Source organism: Etheostoma cragini, chromosome 22 (genome assembly GCF_013103735.1).
Source record: "Etheostoma cragini isolate CJK2018 chromosome 22, CSU_Ecrag_1.0, whole genome shotgun sequence".
Lineage (NCBI taxonomy): Eukaryota > Metazoa > Chordata > Actinopteri > Perciformes > Percidae > Etheostoma > Etheostoma cragini.
This window is the reverse complement of record NC_048428.1, coordinates 5,469,644-5,496,572: the sequence shown is the minus strand read 5'-3', so window position 1 is coordinate 5,496,572 and position 26,929 is coordinate 5,469,644. Positions and strand designations below refer to the sequence as shown.

At 41.8% G+C, this 26,929-nt stretch overlaps 1 protein-coding gene across 1 annotated transcript in view; it reads left to right on the top strand.

Moving 5' to 3' along the window:
* kcnh2b (potassium voltage-gated channel, subfamily H (eag-related), member 2b) overlaps nt 1–26,929 on the top strand; it is a 299,990-nt gene that overhangs the window by 258,294 nt on the left and 14,767 nt on the right. The window contains exons 8-12 of the mRNA XM_034862772.1: nt 2,526–2,767; nt 3,769–3,863; nt 5,657–5,797; nt 11,753–11,952; nt 22,576–22,828. Coding sequence (XP_034718663.1) covers nt 2,526–2,767; nt 3,769–3,863; nt 5,657–5,797; nt 11,753–11,952; nt 22,576–22,828 — 931 coding nt within the window. The remainder of the gene's footprint in view (nt 1–2,525; nt 2,768–3,768; nt 3,864–5,656; nt 5,798–11,752; nt 11,953–22,575; nt 22,829–26,929) is intronic.

The following is a 26,929-nucleotide window of genomic DNA, read 5'->3' as shown; positions in this document are numbered from 1 at the left end:
GGGGGGGGGGGGTTTGGCTGTGAAGTGAAGTCAGTGCATGTGTGAGTTCAGAGTGGTTATGGCTTTTGGGGAGAAACTGTGATGTTAGACAGCCAATCAGCAACATTATTAGATCTTGGTAGAAATATGCTCCATGCTTATTGGCTCACTGACACCGATGAGATTTACTCCTTTGACGAGGCATGTCTTGATACTAAGGAGACAATTCAGTCGCTGCCTATAAAGTATTGAAATCGGTTATTGGTACCCATTTCTGATTATAGCTATTATTAAAGTCCTGCAATCTGCAAAGTAAACACAGGTGAGAATGGAAATAAATAAAAAGCAAAAGCCTGGTCACATGAAACAAAGGCATCAAATAAATTCAAAGTACAGTATATACCTACATATAATAAACAAGGTAGTTACATTTATGTGTTTAGCACTTTGAAAACACACAGTCACAAACGGCTTCACACACTCAAATGCGCAATTCATTTGAGCAGATTATTAAGAATCCATTGGGATGATGATGTGTGGACTATGGTTGGCAGAGAAGGTGTGAGGGAGGACAAGACAAGTGCTAGAGACATGGCGAGATAAAGAGAACAAGAGAGAAATGTTGCGTTGACGTCTCTGCCAGTGTCTTATGTAATGGAATAAAGAGGAGACGAGAAAAAGAAAGTTACAACGAGGGAAAGGAAGGAGGAAGACAGGGAGCTGGAAGATAGGGAATAGGAGGAAGAAAGAGAGAGGCAGAGCTGCTTTAGTTTAGTGTTTCATAATTTAATTGTCTCCAATGGGAAGTTGATTTGCAGCCAGCTGTGGTGGACCGTGTCTACCTTACATCTTGCATTGCAGTGTGCAAAATGCTAGTAAGAACATGAGTGAATTGTATCGAGAGAACATTGAATCCACAATTTAGTATTTTTTTAAGTGATTTGTTAAGGAAAGAAAATATTTTCTGTGTCCAGCTTGTCCAGAGAATTCTGACTTATAACTCATAACTCAATCCCATTTTTTCATGAGTGACCCTAATGCTTTTCCATGGAAATGTAATAATAGTGTAACCTTAGAGTTTTAGACTGCTAGTCATCTGAACTATTTCAAGACGTAGACCTTGGAGTCTGATCAACTGTCATTTGTTGTTTTAGGTCCATCATTTCCCAATGTTTCCCAATAATGTTTTATGATGTTTTCTTAGAAAGAACTATGGCTGTATATTCAAATCACCCGCTCTTTACTCCTCCACTACTGTCTAGTACTGTAAGATTTGACACATTGCATTGTGTGATTGTTAGCAAGAAGTGCCAATTTTCACAATTTTTTAATAAACCAAAGGATTTATCAATAGATTGAGGAAAATAATCAGACGCAGCGGCCGAGGGTTCGACTCCGACCTCGGCCACTTGCTGCATGTCATTCCCCTTTCATGTCTTTATCTGTCCTGTGAAATTAAAGGCCTAAAGTGCACAAACAACTATCTTAAAAATGAAATAAAGAGGCAGGAGAGGCTGAGATATCCTGACTTTAAGTATGAGTCAAGCTACACAAATGTTGGATCCTCCATGTCCCATAACAGGATAACATCTTTCATTAGGGGGCCCTGCCTCCTATGCCCAAACTTGAAATGCAGTATATAACAGGGAGAGTGCAGAGATACACTACACACAGTATAGTTCAGACTCTGTGTAATTACGTCCTATGTTTTGCTGTATAATTGAAAAGTGAAGTAATGGAGGTGTTGGTTGGAGAATTTAAGTTAAGACAGGTGGGTGTCTACGGAAAGAGGGTGGGAGTTAGAGAAAGAGGATGGGGAGGGAGGGTGTGACAGTTACACTGTAGGCTGCCTCAGACCCCTGAGGAACCTTCCCACATAATACTGTAAGGATGAAAAGCGCTGAGGGCCGAGGATGATCACTCACACAGCAGCTCAGCCTAGGGTAATTCCATTGAATAAGCAGTACTTCAAATGCATTTATAAGTAATGGGAAGCATGTAAGTAATAAAAACAGTTGTTATTTTTAGTGATTAAGCCACCCACCAAGACAAAAGAGAGGAATGTGGAAACTCCCCAACATTGAAATACTGCCCGGGGAAAGCTTTGCCAAGTTTTACTTCATAGACGCTGTCCAGAAGGGGACACAGAGCCAAGAAAGTTGAGATTTTCCTCACCAGACAACTATTGTTTACTACCAGGACACACACACACACACACACACACACACACACATGCACAGAGCACTGGGCTCTCGGCCAGCGCAGTAAGCGTCCTGTTCTTTATTTTGTTGTATGGACATGAAGGGGAGCAACTGAAGACAAAGAGTAGACACAGGAGTAGACAGCCCAAAGTAATGAAAAGAAGTCAGGATTTACCACGTCCTCAGTGATTCCCATCGAGACAAGGCCATGGCTGCCCCACCTGTGTGTGTGTGTGTGTGTGTGTGTGTGTGTTTGTGTGTGTTTTTGTGTTCACATGCACTTGTGGGCGTGTGTGTGTGTGTGTGTGCGTGACAGCAGGTGGGAAAGCTGCGAGGAAACATTAGAGCCAGGGGCAGACTGTTTTCTGCCATGTTTTTCACTACCATATCTCATTACCAATACCTGTACTCTGTCTCTCCATCTCCCATCAGACCACCACTCTTATTGGTCTGCTGAAAACGGCTCGTCTCCTGCGATTGGTGCGTGTAGCCAGGAAGCTGGACCGCTACTCGGAGTACGGTGCCGCTGTCCTCTTCCTCCTCATGTGCACCTTCGCCCTCATCGCTCACTGGCTGGCCTGCATCTGGTACAATGCCATGTCACTGTCCACTTACAGAGGAGTAATGTGGGAATAATCTAGTCTCTGTGTGACTCTGCATACATCACAGCTGGTATCATATGGTTGCTAGTGCTAGTCACAGATCTTGATCTTCTCAACTTCAACACAATGCTTAAAGGTCCCATGGCATGAGAGATTCACTTTATGAGGTGTTTTTAACATTAAAATGCATTCCCCCACTCTGCCTATGGTCCCCCAGTGGCTAGAAATGGTGATAGGTGTAAACCGAGCCCTGGGTATCCTGCTCTGCCTTTGAAAAAATGAAAGCTCTGATGGGCCAATCTGGAATCTTGCCGCTTATGAGGTCATACTCCACCTTGCCCCCCCCTTTAAAAGCTGCAGACTCCGAAATGGCCCATTCTAAGGAAAGCTCATTGTGGGACTGGCTCTAGTGGCTGTAATTCTGCACCAAGACTGAATTTCGGGAAAGAGACTTCAGATACAGTATTAGGGGACCACTAAGGTCTATATAAAAGAGACTTCAGATACAGTATTAGGGGACCACTAAGGTCTATATCAAAGAGACTTCAGATACAGTATTAGGGACCACTAAGGTCTATATAAAAGAGACTTCAGATACAGTATTAGGGACCACTAAGGTCTATATAAAAGAGACTTCAGATACAGTATTAGGGGACCACTAAGGTCTATATAAAAGAGACTTCAGATACAGTATTAGGGACCACTAAGGTCTATATAAAAGTATCCAAAGAGCACCATGTCATGGGACCTTTAAAAAAATTAAGTTTCTCATGTTTTTTTATAGAGGTGTACTGTGTGTTCTCAAGCACCAAGTACATTTCTTTCTGACAAAAAGTCAAATTTTAGAAGTTGAAACTGCAGTCTAAAACCAGTCTAAACTTTCTGAATCAATATGAAAAATGAATTTAATCTACCTTTGGGCTAATTATTGCCAACATCAGTAATTATATACATACAATCATGTTGTAACTGTTTATCTTTTCCAGGTATGCCATCGGTAGCGTCGAGAGGAATGGTTCAATTGGCTGGCTCCACACGCTGGGGGACCAATTGGGAAAGCACTACAACAGCTCCGTCCTAGGTACTGAGAGGAAAGATAATGAGTTACTGGTTAGAAATATTGCAGTGTTACTGTCTATACAGTTCTGGTTAGCTCAGCTTTAAACAAACCAAGGATTGCAAACTTGTCGCATTTTGGTGAAACTGACCGTTGATGTGACTTGTGGAACTCCAATGAGTTTTTTGGGGGGGAGATGGGGTCTGGGTTGGCATACTTTATAGGAATTTACGCAATACGCAAGAAATACAACATATGCAATACAGCTTTGCTCTACCCGTGTGAGACAGAGCCGCTGGTTTTAGGGTGAGGTGTTGTGTAGTTATTTAAAAAGATCTTTAGACTGCATTTTAGCATTTTAGGCCTTAGACAGAACAGCTGAAAAGGGGAAAGGGGAGAGAGACAGGGAATAACATGGTTGAAATTGAACCTGCGGTCGCTGCAGCAAAATCCGAGCCTCTGTACGTGGGGCACATGCTCAACCAGTTGTGTGACCCCGGCACCACATGTGCTTGTTTGTGTGTGCGGTAAATCAATATCACATCGATATTCTACTTGCTATTTAGATGGCAAGTGGCCGCCTGGATGTGTTTATGAAAATACAGAAGTTAAAAACATTGATTGAAAAGTCAAACACGTGTCCTCCCTGGCTACTAGCAACTGCATGGAGGAGGGGTGGGGGTGGTGCGTGAACACAGAAGGATTGTGTCATGTGGATGCAACAGCAGTGTTGTTGTCATTACTTTAAATTCCTCATTGGGGCGACAGAATCTACGCGCTGTAGCTTTAAAACACAAACATCTGTATGGTCACCCAGTAAACATCTGGCAGCTTTAAAGTTTTTCCCTTTTTTCCTTCTGGTGTGACAATCTACTGACTTTTTTATTTGAGTCAGCTGTTTGTCACCCTCAGTAGAGAATTCAGTCTGCTGTGTAGTTCATACACACTCTCTCTCCTTGTGTTGTACACCGTATCCTGTATCTCACACACCAAGGCCATTATCTTGCACCCTGCACTGCACAAAGCCCGAAGTAAAAGTAAAAAAAGCTAATATTACAATGTGAAATAGTGTTATGGTATGATCGGCTTGCACATTTTCACCTCACGCACAAGCGGATCAGTTTCTTCTCCAGGAAATCTCTCCTTCCTCCATCAGAATAGAAACGCGCCAAGGTCCAAACACGCTGGCATTTAAAGGGAATGGGAGATTACCCTGTGATTGGTTGATTGCATGTTACACCCAATTAATGAAAACCCTGTTGAACCATGCGCCTGGCACACGGAGCCTTTTATCTGGCGTTAAACTAGCAAAATTGGATTTAAACATGCTCTAATCGCACCTGCACTTGGCGTCTCACGCCGTGCGCTTACATTGTTAAAATATGGACTTAGGTTGGGACTTTTTGTATCAATTGTTGTGTTTTTTTAACAGTTGTAGAAGGCGCTGCTGCAGCAACATTACTTTCAGCATCTTAAACTCTCCCCTACACAGAATAGAATAGAATAGTGTCAAAATACAATGGACAAATTCCCTGAACTGAACAATAATTCTGGGGCGAGTTTTTCCCTATATACACTTGCTAAAATGTACAGTAATTCCACATTTTAAAGTAAAAAAACAAAATTCTCACAGGGGGCATGCCCCTGCATACCCTTATCTTTGTCTCTCTTTTTTAACGCCATATGTTTGCATCCCTGGAAAATGTGCTTTTTTTATATATAATAAATTGTGGAATGATCATCCGTAATCATTTATCGTTCTGCTAGGCAAAACAACGTTTTGAAATCTTTGTGTAACCTCTAAATATCCTCTCCAGGTTCGGGACCCTCCATCAAAGACAAGTACGTCACAGCTCTGTACTTCACCTTCAGCAGCCTGACCAGTGTGGGATTTGGAAACGTGTCCCCAAACACCAACTCTGAGAAGATCTTCTCCATCTGCGTCATGCTCATAGGATGTAAGTACTGATAGCATGCTGATAGGAAGCCAGGTGTTCCTTGGCTTCAGGCCTGAGTGAACAGTGACAGTATGTGAGAAATTGCTCAGTACACTGGCAGTGTACTCTACCGGTCAAATGTTTGGGGTCACCTTCCATTCAATTCTATTATAGACAGAATACCAGCTGATCTGAATGGGGGCTGATGTCGTGACAAAAAAATAAAGATATATATTTTTTTACAATGTCAAATAGTAGTATGGTATGGTCTCAGCAAATCTGCCGTAATAATAGCATTGCGCCAAGGTCCAAACGGCTTTTAAAGGGAATGGGAGATGACCCTCTGATTGGTTTCAAACCCATCTATGATTAATTTAAACCCTTTTGAACCTGGCGCATGGACCATTTTTTCCGCTGTTAAACTAAATTGGATTTGTACACGCCCTAAACGCACCTGCAACAAGTTATTCACGCCGTGCGCTTAGATTGTCAAAATAGGGCCCTAAAAATAATTCTCAGTCCAAAAAGTAACTACAAACTATTAACTGCTCGTTTTTAGAACACATTATTTTGTGCTGGAATTAGGCTGTATTGCACTGTGGTTACAGTTATCCAAGGGTAAAAGCAAAGACTTGGAAAAACTTACTCAACAAGGGCTTTTTTTTGTCTCCTCCAGACAGTTTGACATTTGCTTGGCCAGACAATGACCTGAGGCTTGTAAAATATCCATTACTGAAGTACAATATCCTGTTGCCTCAAAATGGAAATGTCCTATGAAATTACCATGAGAATTATAAAAGTTATTCATAATCAGTTAGGGATCAATTGTGTCCCTTGTGTGTGACACACACATGCAAAAACACACACACACACACACACACACACACACAGACACACACACACAGACAGCCGTTTTAGTGGGTGAAGTAGACAGCAATGGGAACTGACAGAGGTTCAGAGGTTAGCAGGATCCAACTTGACAACAGGACAAAACAGGGAGGCTCATGAAGGATGTGACAGAAAACACTCTGTCCTCTAAAGACAAAACCCTTTTAGATCAGTCAAACTCCTGCCTCATCTGTTCTCCAGAGGACTGACCTCATGCAGACCACAGGTTTATAAACGGAATTAGTCTTTAGTCATAGGACCAATGTCTCTCAGTCAAATAATGTCTGCAAATGGTGCAGACCCGTTCCATGAATTAGTACATGAGATGTAAATGGACTGTATTTATATAGAGCTTTTCTAGTCTTTACGACTATTAAAAGCACTTGTACAGGAACCATTCAACCACTCTACCAACTTAGCCACAGCCGCCAAAGGCTCATATTGTAAAAAGTGGGACTTCCATCTATTCTTTTTAATTAAAAAGCAGATTGAGGTGCTATATCAAGTATCAAAACACTCAATCTAAAACGAAATGCAGACAGCCCGTATTCAGAAACTGTGCCTTTAAACGGCCTGCCAGGACTTTTGTAAGGTTGTGATGTTACAACTATATGATAAATAGGTAGAAGGAGGCAGCGGGTCAGCGGTTCGCCAACGCTAGACACATCACAAGGGGCAAGATTCCAGATCGGCCCATCTGAGCTTTCATTTTCTCAAAGGCAGAGCAGGATACCCAGGACTCGGTTTACACCTATCACCATTTCTAGCCATTGGGGGACCAAAGGCAGGCAGGGGGAACGCATATTATTGTTTAAAAAAACTCATAAAGTTAAATTGTCATGCCATGGGACTTTTAAACAATACTCACATGCTTGTATGTACACAGAGATAGTTTTGGATGCTGTAATCCTTCTTCCTGTCAGGAGATCATGTCTTAACGCTATTTTAATATTAATATTTTAAAGTGATGGGAACATCCACAGTCCTCGTTCAGTGTGAAAATGAATTCAACACTTTATCTGAAGCTTATATTCAGCAGTCTAAGTCAGACAAAGCAAGTGAATACATACCAAAGGTGCAGTCTTTTTAATAGGAAAATTGTTTTCTAAATGTTCCTCAACCAAGAAGCTAAACGGTAGAATGCATTTTATCAAAGAAGGAAGATCGGGGATCTGTCCTACAATACTTACATCATAATTGCGTCAGGTAGGGGTCTTTCACTGTCATTTTAAACAGGAGGAACGTGTAAATCAACCCAAAACTTTGTCAATGTATGTACATATGGACAGGTGAGAGTTGTTTTCAAATAGACTTTGAACTGAACGATTCCTTTGATACCAACCATTGTCTGTGTAATCGTTTGTCCTGTCCATACTGGCCAAAACTACATCGCTTCTAAATGAAATATCAGTGTAGGAGGTGGGGTGACATAATTCAAATTCCTCATTACAGTAAGGGTTAGGGTGAGTGCTAAAATGCTTTCTAAAGTTCAGCAAAGACTAATATAATATTGTGTGCTTATAGAAAGTGTTGTCTTTCTTGGCCTGGGTGGAGGGATAGCAACACAGAGTTTGTTTTTCTTAACAATTTGTGAGATTAGGGTTGTGGCCATTCTGGGTTTTTTTCTGAACAGGAAATGAATATATGTCTGAGAATTTAATCTTTCCCTTAACATGTTAATAAATCTACATGTGTGTTTGGGGGCTCAATTATGGCTTCTGGAAAGAAAATAAAGGATAAAATATGAATGACTAAACTGTGTTTAAATAAGTGGTTACCTATAGTTTAGAATTACGCAGCACATTGGCCGGGAGTCATTCTAGATGCATAGTCTACTATGTCAAACATCTTTCTCAGGTAAGGACATGTTTGGGAACCTAACGAGCTGTCTCGTAGTGGTGCATCAAGTGCAACGTACAGTAGCCTACTGTATTGACAATTAGGTTGAATTCAGAATTGATAACTCAGACAATAATAATGGTATCTCAAGTGAAATGACTTGAAACTTGTTGGTGAGGACTAGACTAGGACTGGATTTAAAGCTGATTCTGGTTTCCAACTTGGCCCCAGGTGTGTCAGACGGAGACAACTCTCTTTTGATGCTTCATTACAATCAAACAGGACAAACGTGTGTGTGCGTATGTGTTTATGGAAATAAATAAATAATATTGTAAAGACTACCACACAACCGTGCGAACGGATTCATAATCCATGCGCACAGTTTAAAAAACTGCGCACGGATTCATAATCGTAATAAACGTGAGAAGAGTGGGAAAGATATTCACAGATTCAAACTTCTGTGATCAACTACTCTTTAGCGAAAGGATATTAAATCACAAATGACGCATTTTTCCTAACGTAGTAAAGTTAACAATTAGCTACAAACTCATTTTTCTCAAAACGAGCTGTCCTCCGACCTGAAGAAAAAGGATTGGTCTCTAGCAGCAGCCGGCGGTGCTTAGGGACCGTCGACAAACTACAACACCGACACAAAAATACCTATTAATCTATCAATTAAATAAGGTAGTGTCTCCAAACGTATGTTTTAACAGTAAGTGCTGTAGTGCAACTAAGAGGAGAGGAGAGAGGTAAGAATATACTGTATATAGAATATCTATTTTGCTCACATTTATACAGTGAGGAAAATAAGTATTTGAACACCCTGCTATTTTGCAAGCTCTCCCACTTAGAAATCAGGGAGGGTTCTGAAATTGTCATCATAGGTGCATGTCAACTGGGAGAGACATAATCTTAAAAAAAAAAAATCCAGAAATCACAATGTGTGATTTTTTTACTTTTATTTGTATGATACAGCTGCAAATAAGTATTTAAACACCTGAGAAAATCAATGTTAATATTTGGTACAGTAGCCTTTGTTTGCAATTACAGAGGTCTAACGTTTCCTGTAGTTTCTCACCAGGTTTGTACACACTGCAGAAGGGATTTTGGCCCACTCCTCCACACAGATCTTCTCTAGATCAGTCAGGTTTCTCGGCTGTTGCTAAGAAACACGGGGTTTGAGCTCCCTCCAAAGATTCTCTATTGGGTTTAGGTCTGGAGACTTGCTAGGTCACGCCAGAACCTTGAAATGCTTCTTACAGAGCCACTCCTTGGTTATCCTGGCTGTGTGCCTCGGGTCATTGTCATGTTGGAAGACCCAGCCTCGACCCATCTTCAATGCTCTAACTGAGGGAAGGAGGTTGTTCCCCAAAGTCTCGCAATACATGGCCCCGGTCATCCTCTCCTTAATAGAGTGCAGTCGCCCTGTCCCATGTGCAGAAAAAAACCCCAAAGCATGATGCTACCACCGCCATGCTTCACAGTAGGGATGGTGTTCTTTGGATGGTACTCATCATTCTTCTTCCTCCAAACACGGTCAGTGGAATTATGGCCAAAAAGTTCTATTTTGGGCTCATCTGACCACATGACTTTCTCCCATGACTCCTCTTGATCATTGGCAAACTTAAGACGGGCCTTGACATGTGCTGGTTTAAGCAGGGGAACCTTCCGCACCATGCATGATTTCAAACCACGACGTCTTAGTGTATTACCAACAGTAACCTTGGAAAGAGTGGTGCCAGCTCTTTTCAGGTCATTGACCAGCTCCTCCAGTGAAGTTCTGGGCTGATTTCTCACCTTTCTTAGGATCATTGAGACCCCACGAGGTGATACCTTGCATGGACCCCCAGTCCGAGGGAGATTGACAGTCTTGTTTAGCTTCTTCCATTTTCTGATGATTGCTCCAACAGTGGACCTTTTTTCACCAAGCTGCTTGGCAATTTCCCCGTAGCCCTTTCCAGCCTTGTGGAGGTGTGCAATTTTGTCTGTAGTGTCTTTGGACAGCTTTTTGGTCTTGGCCATGTTAGTAATTGGATTCTTACTGATTGAATGGGGTGTACAGGTGTTTTTATGCAGCTAACGACCTCAAACAGATCTAATTTAGAATAATAAATGGAGTGGAGGTGGACATTTTGAAGGCAGATTAACAGGTCTTTGAGGGACAGAATTCTAGCTTATAGACAGGTGTTCAAATACTTATATGCAGCTGTATCATACAAATATATAGTTAAAAAATCATACATTGTGATTTGTGGATTTTATTTTTTAGATTGTGTCTCTCACAGTGAACATGCACCTACGATGACAATTTCAGACCCCTCCATGATTTCTAAGTGGAAGAACTTGCAAAATATCAGGGTGTTCAAATACTTAGATATACAGATACAGTTTCCTCAATGTAAATGCTTGAGCACGGATTGTTATGAATCCTTTTCTCTCTGTGTGGCTCGCCAGCTCGTGGTGTGAGACGCGTGTCTATTCTCTGACATGACAACCTTTTGTACAAAACTAAAGTAACGAGTCAGTTTTGTAAAATGTAAGGAGTAGAAAGTACCAATATTTGTGTTAAAATGTAAGAAGTAAAAGTAAAAAGTTGCCACAAATATAAATAGTAAAGTAAAAACATCTGAAAAATCTACTTGAGTACAGCAACAAAGTATTTGTACTTTATTACTTCCCATCTCTGTATATATATGATATGTTGCAGGAAATATAAAAGAATGCAAGTCAGTTAAAATCCAGTTTAAACAGTGGTGTCTTAACTGATGTAGAAAAGAGGATACAGAAATAGCAGTGCAGATTGCCAGAGGGGGTGTATTCCACAACTTACCTTTGGTTCCACATAGACCTAGAAACTGCCTCCAGCGTTACTGAGTCTTACGTCATTGTTTTTTAATACAGCTCTGATTCATGCTAACATCCTTCTCCATTATTAAGCCCATCAGCTACCTGATCTTCCTCTGTCTATTGTTTTCTCTTTATCTTTTCCTTGCCCTTCTCCACTTACCTTATTTATATAAAAAAACGTCACCCAAGAGGGTCCAGCTAATAATATATTTCTTTTCAGATGGAGAAGACAGTCAGTCAGAAATATGTCAGGTCATATCAGTGTATCAAACCCGCGTGTCCTTGTGCTTTATGTTAATGTCTACGTTCTTCTCTGCATACTTCCCTTGTTTCCTCCTTCCTCACACTTCCAAATGCGCCCTTATGTCTCACCCTCACCCTCTTCCTGTCTCCCACCTCCAGCCTTGATGTACGCCAGCATCTTTGGGAATGTGTCAGCCATCATCCAGCGGCTGTACTCAGGGACGGCCCGCTACCACACCCAGATGCTGAGAGTCAGGGAGTTCATCCGATTCCACCAGATCCCCAACCCGCTCAGGCAGAGGCTGGAAGAGTATTTCCAGCACGCCTGGTCCTACACCAATGGCATCGACATGAATGCAGTGAGTACTGATCCTCGTGCACTCAAATAGGGTGTTTGGCATGAATACGCAGAAAAGGCTAGGGTAGTATTTTGAGCCTGCGTTGTACGTTAATAGGATGTGAAGACTTTGTCTCAGCATGCATGGTCCGACACCAACAGAGAAATTAGGAATGATGTGAGTATCATAAGTGATATGCACACAAACACACACACGCATACACATAATTTAGTGCAGATAGACAGGTTAAAGTATGTCTAGTCTCGCATTGCCAGACCTTCCTCCACAATACTACAAAGTAGGGTCCACACAAGATTTCGGGATGGGAGAGAAAGGTGCTCTGGTTTATCGGCATTTCTTTAAACCAATCACAATCGTCATGGGCAAAGCTAAGCGCTGCACGGAGCCCCAGTAGCTCTGGAAAATAGCCTCTGGAGGGATCTTTTTTTGTTGAACATGGTTAAAAGTTGTTTTTGTTGTGCAACAAAACCTGAGATTGGACCATAGACTGTTAACATTAAATATATTCAATATATATATATATATATATACACAGTCTGTGGATTGGACAGATAGTCTAGCTAGCTGCCTCAGAGCTATCCCAGAGGTGGAATGCAGTGGATATAAGCTTAATTATTTGCACCATGCATGGCACTACATTGGTTTGTTCACATGCAAGAAGGCTAACGCACTCTTTTAACATACAACTTAAAACACACACACACACACAGAAACCCACAGACACAGTGTGAGTCACACCTGTCACTGGCCACAAATGCACCATGCATGCTGACACACCCTGATTGAAGGAGTGTTTTTTATGTTCCTGTTGTATACAGTCAACCTCAACCTGAACTCTGAATGTGACACACACACACACACACACACACACACACACACACACACACACACACACACATACTATAATCATGAACATGCCACACACTTAAGAACTGCTGATGCAAGCATTTAATGCTGTGCATGAGTCAGTGGATGCCATCTTTAATAAATTTACAGCAACAATTTTACACAGCACTGTGAGCTGTTTCAGCTCAAAAAGTACCCTTGGCTAAAAAAATAGCTGCTCATAGCTTCAAAAATTCTTTCTAGCATCCAAATGCCTCTGAGCATAATCAGCACCTCATTGTTGTCTACGAAGCCTTATCAAATTTAGGAACTCTGTTGAAGGGACATTCTAAAACGTTTAACCTGAAAAGGCTTAACATGGTTTAAGGAACCTAAACAACGATCAATCATCACCATATTTACCATGGCCATATCTTGTCATGAACTCTTAAGCCTGTCAACAAAAACTAAACTGAAATCCTGAAATTTGAAGTCAACTTATTTTTCCCTTAAAATCATAAATGTTCTCAATTTCAACATTTAATATGTTATCTATGTTGTATTCTGAATAAAATATGTACATTTCAAACTTCCACATCATTGCATTCTGTTTTTAGTCACAATTCGTACAGTGTCTCAACTATTTGGGAACCGGGTTTGTATAATTTGAGATAAATATCCTACTTTTGTCTACTAAGGGCTTATGTACAAAAACACTATTACAAGCTTAAACCAGTTTTTGTTGAAACGCATGTTTCCTGGGATCGGTGTGCAACGGCTCAAGTTGTTTTCTCTCGTTTGGTAGGTGTGTCTCGATTATTGGCTGTGTTGCAGGTGATACCCAATCAGAATCAGTTAAGAAAAAACGTCAATTTATCTATTTTTGGATGTCAATGGGATCATGATAATGTTGTTTGAACCCAAAGACACTGAGCAATTGAGCCAAGAATAACATTTATTTAAGAAAAGTATCCCTTCACAACAGCAGTGTGTACATGTTGGAGAACAAAAACTAATTCTCACAATATCCACTGTCTATCATAATGTCAATAATTTCAGTAGCTAAAAAAGGGGTCTCTGCTCCAGCCTCTTCTCCAGTCTGTTGCCAGTTGGGGAAGTTTGATGGTCTGCTCTGCTTTGGATTCAGAAAAGTAGGATTCCTCTGTGCTGCTGCTGTGGCAAAAACACAAGATTTGGGTTAAATGCGTTATTCAAAGATGTATGGAAGTAGTTTCTTGTCTTCTCCCATTGTTTTAAGGAATTGGTAGAGTAATGTAACGCAAGTCTTTTTTTTGCAGATGTGAATAGAACCAGTTTAATTAAGTAGAATATGGCAAGCCAAATGTTGTTAACATAGAACATCAGAAGCTCCAATTCAGCCTTTTAATATAATTGAAAAGTAAGCCCATTTTGTCAGTAGGGGGAGCTGCAGTTTGTGCAGTTTCATTTTGGATGAAGTTCAAGATCCACAACAGGTGGGCTGTGTCGGTACACAATCCGTCCTGCCCGCACAATCTGTTCTGAGAATGTGCAAGATGTTTGCGCATGCGCAGATGATATAATGATGAACGCGGATTTACGACACTGCACGATCTGTTCACATAGACAGTTAAGAAAGTCTGTTCGCCTCCACTAGAAAGCTAACGTTAGTTTAGCTAACAGCTAATCCTAGTACATCATGATTATCATCTGCGCGTACGCGAACGAATTGCACATACGCAGAACGGATCGTGTACCGACAAGCTGTTTACGATACAGCTATGGCCCAAAGTTACGCTAAAATCCTGCTAAATCTAGACTAATATGACACATTTGTTATACTTTCACTGAGATTCGACAGGAAATAAAACTAAAGAGAGGATGAGACAAAAAACAGACTTCAAAATGTAACAGGAAACAGAACATACAGACACTCAGGGAAACACAAGACAGGACTGACAACTCAGGACCAGGGAGAAAACAAGATACAACCACAAGACAGGATAAAAAATAGAGGAAAAGAATGCAAAGCAAAAACCCCAAAACACAACAGCAGCCCGCCCCCCCCCCCCCCAAGAACAGATTCCAGAGGGTAAAAAAAAAAAAAAAGAAAACAGAAAGACACCGGGGCAAGAACAAGAACACTGGGGAACCAAGGGACGCAAGGGCACAGGGGACCGAGGAGATGGAACAGGGATAAGGGGCCAAGGCCCCTGGGGAATTAGGAAACAAGGGAACCAGGTCAGGGGACAGTAGACCGAACCAGAGAGGGAAAGAGAGGGCAAAAGAAACTTGAGGGGGATAGAGAGGAGGGAAATAGAAAGGGCACCAGGAAGGGATTGAATGGGAGATAGGAAGAACACTCACACACATGCGCAGCATTGGAGGTAACTTGGGGTTCAGTGTCTTGCCAAAGGACACTTCAATATGGGACTGCAGGGCCAAGAGATCAAACCACCAACCTTCCAATTGGCAGGCAACCGCTCTACCACTGAGCCACAGCCGCCCGTATATAACTGTTGAAATGGCCTTGGAGATGCTTTAGAACATGGGAAGTGATGATTCTGATGCTGGGGCTTTATCAGAGTCGGAGGACAGTGACAGCGACCATTCCTGGGTGAATGATAGGTCCAACACTTCATCCTCATCAGAGAGTAGGCAAACAGGGGAAAAAAAGGCGACGACTGTAATCTAAGACTTTGGATCGAAATGTTCCGTTTACGCTTGATAGTCCCTTTGATGGCATTGAGCCGGCCACGGCTGATGTTTCCGGTGAGTTTGGCTACACAGCTATCCTGGTCATATTTGCAATTGTAGGCTATTATTATTAGTCTATAGTTATTGTTTTTTTGGGGGGGCCTTCCCGAACCATTAGGCCCAACCCTTGAGCCAACATACAGCCCACCTGAGTCATCACGGCCGGAGGCGGCTGTGGAAATGGGGAAAAATGGGACGGCATGGACAGTGCTTCAGCTGACTAAATGTCCAGGGAGAAAACCAAGCGCTCACAGCCTTTGTGTGTCTCTTCGATAATGGCATGCTGAATCACATCAGGGACTGCATTGTGGCTGAGGCCCATCGGCACCATGGTGACAGCTCCTGGGACCTGACAGTGGCTGAACTAAAGGCATTTATAGCCCTGCTGCATGTCCGCGGGGCACAGGGTGCAAAACACATCGATGTGGACAGTTTGTGGTCAGAAAAATGCGGCTTGCCCGTTTTTACAGAAACAATGGCCTGAAACAGATTTAGAGAGGTCATGAAATTCCAGCGGTTCAATAAAAAGAAACCAGACACATTCATCTGCAAGGTAACAAGTTTGCCCTGGTCTTGGCAACGTGAAACAAGTTTCTGGCGAACAGCATAGCTTGTTACAAGCCTGGTGCTGACATCACCGTTGATTAGCAGCTTATCCCCACCAAGGCCCGGTGCAGGAACGTTAACTTATGTTTACGGAGATGGATCATTGAGGTGGCGGGCCTGGCCTGATTTTTCTTCCTTTGCACTGGAGACTAGTGGAGATAGGGGGAAGGGGGTGCGCTTCAGCTTGCCTATAGACTCAGACTGACACTTGGAATTTAGTGGGAAGCGAACTTGAGCTAGGGCGTCCTTTGCTCTGTGCCCAGACACATACAAGTCGTTTGATTTGTTGTCAGAAGGGGGAAGTTTTCGAATAGGGGGCAAGTGGAAATGCTTGTACTCCAACTTGAGCATCCTCAGGTTATCTGTCAGCCTTTTGTTCTCCTCTACCAATTCCTTGTTCTTTGCCTTGTACGCCACGAGAAAATCATGTGATGCCATTACCCTTTATTTCAGGTGTCTGTTATGCTTCTGACACTCTTGATACTTATGTATTGTGTCATCTGCCTGCCGTGCCAACTAGCTCTTCAGATCCTCAGTCTCCTTGTTCTTTTTCAGAAATTCTCCACCTATTTTTTCCACAGACAGCACGTACTGCAGCCTGAGAGACTTGACTGTATTTGCATATTCTCTGACCGTTTCTTCTAGCTTGGTCTTCTCGGCATCCTGGAGGTTGAACACCCGTGTTGTACTGCTGCACCTCGTGTTCCAACTTCTCCTTCTCTGCCAGCTAATGGACCTTATCAGCAGAAACTATCAAAAGCGTCTGTGCCATCTTTGTTTCTGCTAGCTGCTCTCGCACGTTTTCCAGCTGGTACCTCAGAAAATCCAAATTCCTTTACTTTACAGCTTTCAAATTGTTTTGTTCATCCTACCCATTTTCTTCTGAGCCTTGAAGAAATTTTCTGTGCACTCAAAATACAGGAATATAGTTTAAATACATACTGCAAATTACGTTCTTTATAACCCAGATGTATATTGTAAATGAGCTTAGATAGACTATCTTTAATCTATTAATATGCATTAATATGCATTAATATGGTAACACACTGAAATTCATGACATGCCGCGTAGTGTCTGCGTTAGCTAACTGTATAATAGCACTCAATACTTCAATCACTTTGGCTAGCTAACTCACCAAGATTCACGTCGGACAAACACAAAGAATATCCCACACCACGAAAATCCCCCCAAGGCTCTCTGGCAGCAGTACGGTTCCCAACATACTTTTCCAAGTGTTTAGGTGATATATGCAATTATATTTAGATGTTAATGTCTCTGTTATCTCTTCGTACCGGCAGCTAACAGGCTGTCTGTGTGCTGTCTGTGTGCCAAAGAAGCACCTATCAATTAAGGCGGGATCAACTCCTGAATCAATGTTTTAATTGGTTCAAGACTGTACGGCCGCTAACAGACTGGCTGTCTGCGTGGCAGAGAAGCTTCCGCTGTCACCTATCAATCAAGGCGGGGTCAACTCCTGAAATGAATGAACCAATTAAAAGTTCATAATAACCATTTGCATTTTTAATAGATGAACTTTTTTAATTTTATAATAATAATATTAATAATATTATAATATATTCATATTTATTTCCATCATTTTTTTAGTGGGCCACAATAAAATGAAAGAACATTGCAATAAAGTATAAAAAATAAAAAATAAAGTAACAGGATATACTTTTAGGCTTTATTTGGCGGTTTTGAGAGTGAGAAAGCAGTGCAGAATTAAGTGCTTAGTGCACAGAAGGTATATCAGAATACATGGTTTAATTTTCATAAAACACCATATATTTGTTGCACTGCACATTGCTACAGCTCCTCTTTTCACCCGATGTGTTGAGCTCTCTGTTTTAGCTTCAGAGTCAGACATTTCTCTTCTGTTTAATCATTGTTGGGAGTTGCACATTCACAGTAGGCATACAGAGGGAAGGACTACTAGCCAGTCAGAAGCAGAGTGTGAGGGCGTGCCATGCTAGCAGCTAGGCAAGCATTATAACGTGTGTTAGAAAGTGACGTACGTTTGTCTCTGAAATAAAGGCTGGACTACAATAGAGCTGTTTGGAGCAGTTGGTAAACAGTGTTTTCTGTTGGAGATGGTAACTCCCTTTGCGACTTTGAGTTGTTTCACTTTGTAAAACTATACATGCATAAAAAGGTGTGTGTAGTGGCCTGGCAGGATTGTATGTAAGCGAGTGTGAGAGACAGGGATTGATTCATGTTTGTTTTTTTGCGTTACCGAGACAACACCACCATTAAACAAGAATTAGCCAACTTAACGTTTTTCAACTACCAGCTGACAGGTTTACATAACCATAATTGCAGCTCTCTTTTTTTTTTAGGGTGATGACGTCATACAATATGAAGACAGACATTCCAAGTTTCATTCAAAAAGCTCTAAATGTAAAAAAAAAAAAAAAAAAAAGACTTTAGTACAGCCATACAAGATTGTAGCTGATAAAAAATTTTGACACACTGATCTTACAGTTTTTCTCCGTTAGTTTGGCTCATTTCTTGAAACAGACCGGACGTTCTCAACGCAGTAGTACAACAGGGGGTATTTGACAGAAAGGGGGGGGGGTAAATCATAAATGACTAGACTTACTGAAATGTCACAGTAAAACCCGAAGTATTACATAGAATTACATGGGAGGCACTAATTGCTGCTCTTTGACCCTTTTTCTTATTGTATGTTGTATTCTATAAAATAAGGATTAAAATGATAATTGCATCACACAGTAAGCTTAATTTTTTGGGCAAAATGTAGAATTCAGATAAATCAAATACTTTCATTCCTGGATTATCTGGATTCAGAAATCAGGTCAAGTGGGTACTGAAGCCAAAAAACGTTAGGGAACCACTACATAATTGTAAAAAGGTTATAAATGATGGACAACCAGTAACCAGTGACTTACATGCACATACTGGTACAGTAGCTTTTCACTCTATCAGTCACTCTATCAGTTTCTCTCAAATTTGGGGTGGCAGTAGCTTAGTCCGTAGGGAGTTGGGTTGTGAACCGGAGGATAACTGGTTCAAGTCCCCATATGAACCAAAAAGTACAAAGTGTGGATTGGTGGCTGGAGAAATGCCACTTCACCTCCTGAGCACTGCCAGGTGCTCTTGAGCAAGGCACCGTACCCCCCCAACCGCTCAGGGCGCTGGTTCAGCTGGCAGACCACTCCCTCTGACATCTCTCCGTTAGTGCTTGTATTAGCATGTGTGTGTATGTCAGGCCTGTGTGTGATTACTAACACAGAGTGTAAATTGTAATTTCCCCACTGGGGATTCATTTTTTTTTTAAACGGTACTCTGTAAATTTGCTTCATTGTCATCTGATGCTTCTTCAACATCCGGGCTATTGTTGAGATGCTTATAGAGATGACATTTTGGAATATGACATTGTCTTGTAGTATTGCAGCATGGATCCATCTCAGTGTGATGGCATTATTTGCAATCATCATGTTACAGATCTCTTGTTCTTGTTGTTCATTGAGAAGTGTTCCTCTGCCAGGCAGCAAGGTTGTCGTCCATTCCTAGACATAGAATTCAAAGGACACTCCTTTCGTAATGTATACCTTATGTATTTCTTACAGAATGAGTTACCAATCTCATTGTATTGTTGTTTTACTTACAGTAACTTTATCACAAATCTAATGAATCACTGCACAGTGACTGGAAGACTAATGTAAACTATCATCACTACTGCACAAAATCAACTATTCCATAGTTTATGTTCTCCAAGTTTTTTTCTTGTCACTTTTTGTATCATAACATCCCATTGAGGTAAGATAGTACTGTAGGCCTATTGCATACCCACACACACACACACACACACACACACACACACACACACACACACACACACACACACACACACACACACACACACACTATAAATGAATAGGTAAATCAGTAAACAAACATATTTCTTGCTCTATGGGCAGTGTCCTGTCCTGTACAACATATAATTCTATTCAATTCAATTTTATTTGTATAGCGCCAAATCAAAACAACAGTTATCTCATTGCGCATTTTCACGAAGGGGCAGGTCTAGACCGTACTCTGTGATGTTCTTTCCAGAAACCCTTCATAGACTGACTACATTTTTCCCTGCGAAAGGTCTGGATGATGGAAGAGACTGTAGAGCGAGGCACATTAGGCTGCACTTGGCGACCTGTCTCCACCACTGTGAGGCCATAGTTGATGACATGGTCTATAATTGTGGCCCGAATAACATCCGGGTCAGCATGGTGTCTTCGTGCTCCTCGGCCTCTTCCCCCTATTCCTCCACCCCACACCCTTTCTCCTCCTCCTCTTCGTCTTCCTCTTTCTCGAGCAGGCAGTTGCCCTTGCTCATTTACTTGGCCAGGTGCCTCCATGTTCAGAAATTGTACTTGCTCTGTATATATAGTACATGTTTGGCAGCATTCCCAATCATGGACCGCACCTGTAAGGTAATTAAACACACTGTTTGATTGGTCATCTGAGATGTGTGATACTCCATCTTCATTAGTCAAGTTCTAGTTTCACCTGACGGTCGATAACTCTAATCAATTTATTAAATGTTCCAAGCAATTCATACATGGTATTAATGGTATATGCCTTTTGAGTAATTTTGACAATTGAACAGACTATTGTCCATATGATGACTTATACCATGAAATGACGCTGAAACGTTTTGGAGAGAACAACCAACCTTTTTATTATTACTATAATTATTACTTTGTCCTCAGAGCAAGTAGCAGCGAGTGCTTTGCATCTGAGGCTAATAATGTGTGGCTGTATACAGGCAATACTCAGGCCTGTAGTACTTTCAGCTCAACTCAAGTCAGGTCAGCTTTATTGTCAATTTCTTTTACATATACTAGACATGCAGAGGAATCAAAAGTCCGTTCTCACCATCCCCATGGTGAAAAAGAAAAATGCACAACAGATAAGACAAGACGTTCCTACCACAAGAATAAAAAATAAATAAATAAATGCTCAGCAGATAGAGACATTTTTCATAACAAGAACTTCCACCTACTCTGCATGTTATTGGTTCAAGAAAATAATGTCATTTTTGTTTTAATATGTCAGTTATTTTTCTCCTAAATAGGGTAGAATTGAAGAACAATGACAAACAAGGCAGTTGAAGACTGTGCTCTTTGATGAATGAATGAAACACTCACTGTCTTTCCTCATTATTATGACCTGTCTTTCTTATGGAAAATACTAGAACCAGTGTCACCATAATTTTTTATGTGCTAGGTTGTTCGCCCCTAGGCCTTCCTCCAACCCGCCCCCACCCTCCACACACACACACACACACACACACACACACACACACACACACACACACACACACAAACACACACACACAGGCACATTTTTTCACACTAGAAAGAAGGTTTGCAAAGCTACAGCAAAGAGCACGATAATACATCATGAGATATCAATAATTTAAACAATTGCAGCATAGGCTTGCAGTTCAGCATCTGCTGATTGCGTGTGTGTGTGTGTGGGGGGGGGCAAAGCAATGAGATCTGCAAAACGTGTGTGGTCCAGGAACTTAGAACTTAGTACTTAGAAGGAATAAATGACTGGGGCTTGGAAAGATGAACGGAGCCCACTGAAGTCTGAAATGAAGAAAGTTCAAGTTTGAAACATAAAAAACAGAGAAATGGAGGGACAGGAACAGTGTTGGTGTTTAAGGTACAGTTCTGTTTTGTGCAGTCAGCCAGAACGTTACAAGCCTATAGTCTGCTTGAGCCTGCCAGAGCTTGCTGGGAACTCATTAAATTGCACCAATTCTTCATATTAATTACACTCTAAGGGCCTGCTGACTCTGTTCTGGTAGGCCCTCTGAAGTAATAACGTAGCAGCTCCAAACATCACTGCATGGGCCCTTTTAAATAGAATGTCCAGGCTGCTGATGCCTGTCTTCAACATTATAAAAGATGAAATTAAAACCATGTCTTCTCTGATGGTTACAACAACCAATAGGTCCTGATATATGTGTAGGGGATGTAGCTTTGCAAAGTTAATTTGTTGTTGACCAGTAGGGATTAAGACTATGAAAATTGATCCAAGACACTATTTGTATTAGTTCTTTTAAAGCATCCATACTCTGTGATACTTATTTGACATTAACTTTACTTTCTTGACAGTTGCTGCTAATAGCATGGGATGTAACCTTTCACTATCAATCCATCTGCTTCCTTTGTCCCACCTCTTCTCTTTCTGTCTCTTTCCCTTCTCTTCTCCCTCTCCTTTCACCTCTTGTTTTTTTCTTTTTTTCTCCTCTTTCGCTCCACTTATATCTATTGCTTTTCACTCACCTCCTATCTTCTTTTGTTCTTCATATTCTTCTTTCTGTCTTCTACTTCTGTCCTCTCCTGCTTCTCTATCCCTTCTTCCTTCCATGTCTATGTCTCCTTCCTCCCTCTGCTCCGTTGCTCCCTTGCTCCCTCTCCCCAGGTGCTGAAGGGTTTCCCGGAGTGTCTACAGGCGGACATCTGCCTCCATCTGAACCGGACTTTGCTGCAGAACTGTAAGGCTTTTAAGGGCTCCACCAAGGGCTGCCTCAGGGCGTTGGCCATGAAGTTCAAGACCACCCACGCACCCCCGGGTGACACGCTGGTCCATGCCGGGGACGTCCTCACTGCCGTCTACTTCATATCCAGGGGCTCCATAGAGATACTAAGAGGAGATGTGGTGGTCGCCATCTTGGGTACAAAAAATATATATTTACATATACACAGTTAAACATATGTTTTATTGATTACATTATCCACCTACTGTAGCCCCTGTTAATTATTAACTTTTAGCTTACTTGAAACTGAATCTGAGGGAGAACATATGAAAACTCTTACAGGACATGACTTAATATAGTATAAAATATATAAAGTATAAAAATTTAGTCCAATGTTTAGATTTCCCTTTCAGCTTGTAGGTCTAATCCATTGCATGTAAGTGCATGGCTGCTTCCCTGAGATCTAGCAAGTCAGAGAAGTTCAGACTGGAATGCACTGACTTATTGGCAGGACATAAGTTCTCCACTAGTCCTTAGCCTCCTGTGTCAATCCAGACTTTGTATAAGTATGTAGCAGATCTCTTTCTTGCCCAGTTACATATTCTTTTTGATTTGATTTTAACTTGAATATCTCTTCTAGCATGCCTTTCTAGTTTCTAGTTGATGACTCTGTACATGCTCAGGCCATGCTGCCTCTCAACAACTAGAACATATGCATTAGCTGGTACCGCCATCTGCTGGTGAGCATAGAGTGTTACTACTAACAGTTGTGGGTTTAGGACAACACAACAGAAGACTTGATCTGGTTGTGGCTAGTCTCGCATTGCCAGACTTCCCTCCACAGCGCTGTGTGGGTTGGGGGGGGGGGGGGGGGGGGGGATCTGGCTAGTCCACACAGCATTCCAGGATGGAAGAAAACTTGCTGTGTTTTGATTGGCATTTCTTTAAACCAATCACAATCATCATGGGGCGGCACTTAGTCCCGGACACAATGACTTGAATGTAACTTAGCCTTGTTTTGGTGGAAAATTCAAAAGAAGTTTTAGTATTGCAAGAGAAAACTCTGATTTGACAGATAGTCTACCTAGCTGTCTGGATTTACCCTGCAGAGATCTAAGGAGTCAACCATAGTCCTAAGAAAGTTTAGAATGCCAACACAAAGAAAGCGGAAGTTGACAGAAATCCATCCTAAAAAGAATCTCAGATGTTTTTGTTGTATGATTTATTTGTGGGATTTTAAAACAGATACAGGTGGCTATATGGGCGGCTGTGGCTCAGTGGTAGAGCGGTTACCTGCTAGTCGGAAGGTTGGTGGTTTGATCCCTTGCCCTGCAGTCCCATGTTGAATTGTCCTTGGGCAAGACACTGAACCCCATGTTGCCCCCGATGCTGCGCATCAGAGTGTGAATGTGTATGAGTGTTTATCTGATGAGCAGGTGGCACCTTGTACGGCAGCCTTGGCCACAGTGTATGAATGTTTCCTGAATGATGAAAGCGCTTTGAGTAGTCGTTAAGACTAGAAAAGCGCTATATAAATACAGCACATTAACAATTTATATATTACACAGAGTCATTCTGTGCAACAAGTTACTTAACAAAGAGACGGTTTACCCCCACTTGCCCCCCCCACCCTCCTTTACAGAGAGATATCATTGAAATAGGGTAAAATGGGTTTTGATACAGGTAATCGCAATAGTGGTAGCCTAATGTAGGCCATGCCTTCACATATACATACTTATAGTACATATAAGACATACATGCTCATTTGCTCGAAAGACAAACTAACACAAAATTGACATCAAATCAGGAGGTAAGGAGAGAATAAAAAAGCAAATGACAACACAAAACAGCTACTGTGCTACAAGCTTCTGCTTATGGGGGGGGGGGACTATAACAAGTTGTCTAGACATCAGGGCCAATGTCTATATGAAGAGACCTAACGTGATCTAGGGAGGGTTGCCCGATATTATGGAATTTCAGTTCTGAGAATTCAAAGGGAATATTTTATTCTCTCCAATCTCATGAAAAGAAGCACATCCTTTTGGGGGGGCAAGAGCTTTTCCACCATAAGAGAATGACACGTCTTGCTAGGCCAAGGGTTAGGACACCAAACAGGACGAGTAATGGTGAGGGGTGAATGTTGGCAGATGTGATGGATGAGAGGGAGTCAAAAACGCTTAACCAGAAAGAAGCTAGGCTGAGGCAACACAAGAACATGTGACTGAGATTGGCTGGACCTTGGTGACATGTGTCACAGTTTGGATCGAAGTCAGGGTAGATACGGGCAAGCTTACTTTGAGACTCTTTTTAAACTCTGTGAATCACTTTGCACTGTAACACTCCATGTCAAACACAGACGGACCATGAGTGGGCTCGACTCAGGGAGTATTCCCAGGCATCAGGACTTATAGCCTCACCAAGTACTGCAGACCAGGCATTGCGTATAGGATCAAAGGTTGTTGTCTATCTTTTGAGACAGTATTGAAATGGCCCTTTGAGACTTTGGTTAACACCAAGTATGGTATCAGTGAGAGTAGGGGAAGGGAGGTCAGGGAAGCCAGGAAAATAATTGAGAAGAAAATCTCTGACTTGCAGGTATCTAAAGAAATGAGTGGGGCTGTAAGTTGAAAACCTGAGTTAGTTGGTCAAATGGAGCAATAATTTCACTGATGATGAAGCTGTTTTATTGACGGATCCACAAAGCCTTGTCAATAACTGATGCAGTGAACAGAGGAAAAGTTGGTAGTGCAAGGCCGACCAACTGTTTACGCTTTTCTAGAATTTCTTTTTTGATTCTAGGGGGGCTTTTGTTCCAAATAAATTGTAAGATTAAGCTATCGAGAGAGTGTAAGAAGGGTTTAGGGAAGAAAATAAGTTTGCTATAAAAAGATAAAAGAACTTGGGCAGAACATTCATTTTAATGCAATTAATTCAACCAACAAGAAACAGAGGCAAAAGTGACCACCGGCGGACGTCTTAGGACAGCCTGGCACCCAGATCCAGGGTGCCAGGTGAGGGGTGAAGACAGAATTTTGACATCTGCACAAAGCAGAGAGATAGGGCGATAATTATTACAGGACAGATGGTCTTTATCCTTTTTCAATATAAAGAGACAGTAGCCTGATGTAACGTAAGAGGGAGTGTGCCACTTTGCAGTGTTACATGTTAAGTAGCAGTGGGGACAGTGCATCTGCAAATGTTTTGACAAAATGTGGCCAGAAAGTCGTATCCTGCCTTCTTTGTGAGTAGTTCTTTGAAAAAATCAGCATCAGGTGTGTCGACACACTCTGAAGCGCTTCTATATCCTTGAAGAGAGAAACTTTCTTTTCCGTAGCAATCATTGTCTGATCGTTGTCAGGCAGTCTGATCATTGTCAGGCAGTCTGATTGTTGTCAGGCAGTCTGATTGTTGTCAGGCAGTCTGATTGTTGTCAGGCAGTCTGATCATTGTCAGGCAGTCTGATTGTTGTCAGGCAGTCTGGTCCTTGTCAGGCAGTCTGATCATTGTCAGGCAGTCTGATCATTGTCAGGCAGTCTGATCATTGTCAGGCAGTCTGATCATTGTCAGGCAGTCTGATCGTTGTCAGGCAGTCTGATCGTTGTCAGGCAGTCTGGTCCTTGTCAGGCAGTCTGATCATTGTCAGGCAGTCTGATCATTGTCAGGCAGTCTGATCATTGTCAGGCAGTCTGATCATTGTCAGGCAGTCTGATCATTGTCAGGCAGTCTGATTGTTGTCAGGCAGTCTGATCATTGTCAGGCAGTCTGATCGTTGTCAGGCAGTCTGATCGTTGTCAGGCAGTCTGGCAGTCTGATCGTTGTCAGGCAGTCTGATCATTGTCAGGCAGTCTGATTGTTGTTACGCAGTCTGATTGTTGTCAGGCAGTCTGATCATTGTCAGACAGTCTGATCGTTGTCAGACAGTCTGATCGTTGTCAGACAGTCTGATCATTGTCAGTGTCTGATCATTGTCAGACAGTCTGATCGTTGTCAGGCAGTCTGATCATTTTCAGACAGTCTGATTGTTGTCAGACAGTCTGATTGTTGTCAGACAGTCTGATCGTTGTCAGACAGTCTGATCATTTTCAGACAGTCTGATTGTTGTCAGACAGTCTGATCATTGTCACGCAGTCTGATCATTGTCAGGTAGTCTGATCCTTGTCAGGCAGTCTGATCATTGTCAGAAAGTCTGATCATTGTCAGGCAGTCTGATCCTCAGGCAGAAAAGGGAACGGAGATTGGATCCAGCTCCTTTAACAAGAAAAAGTTGGATGATAGCATAGTGCTGTTATGTAAAGTAAC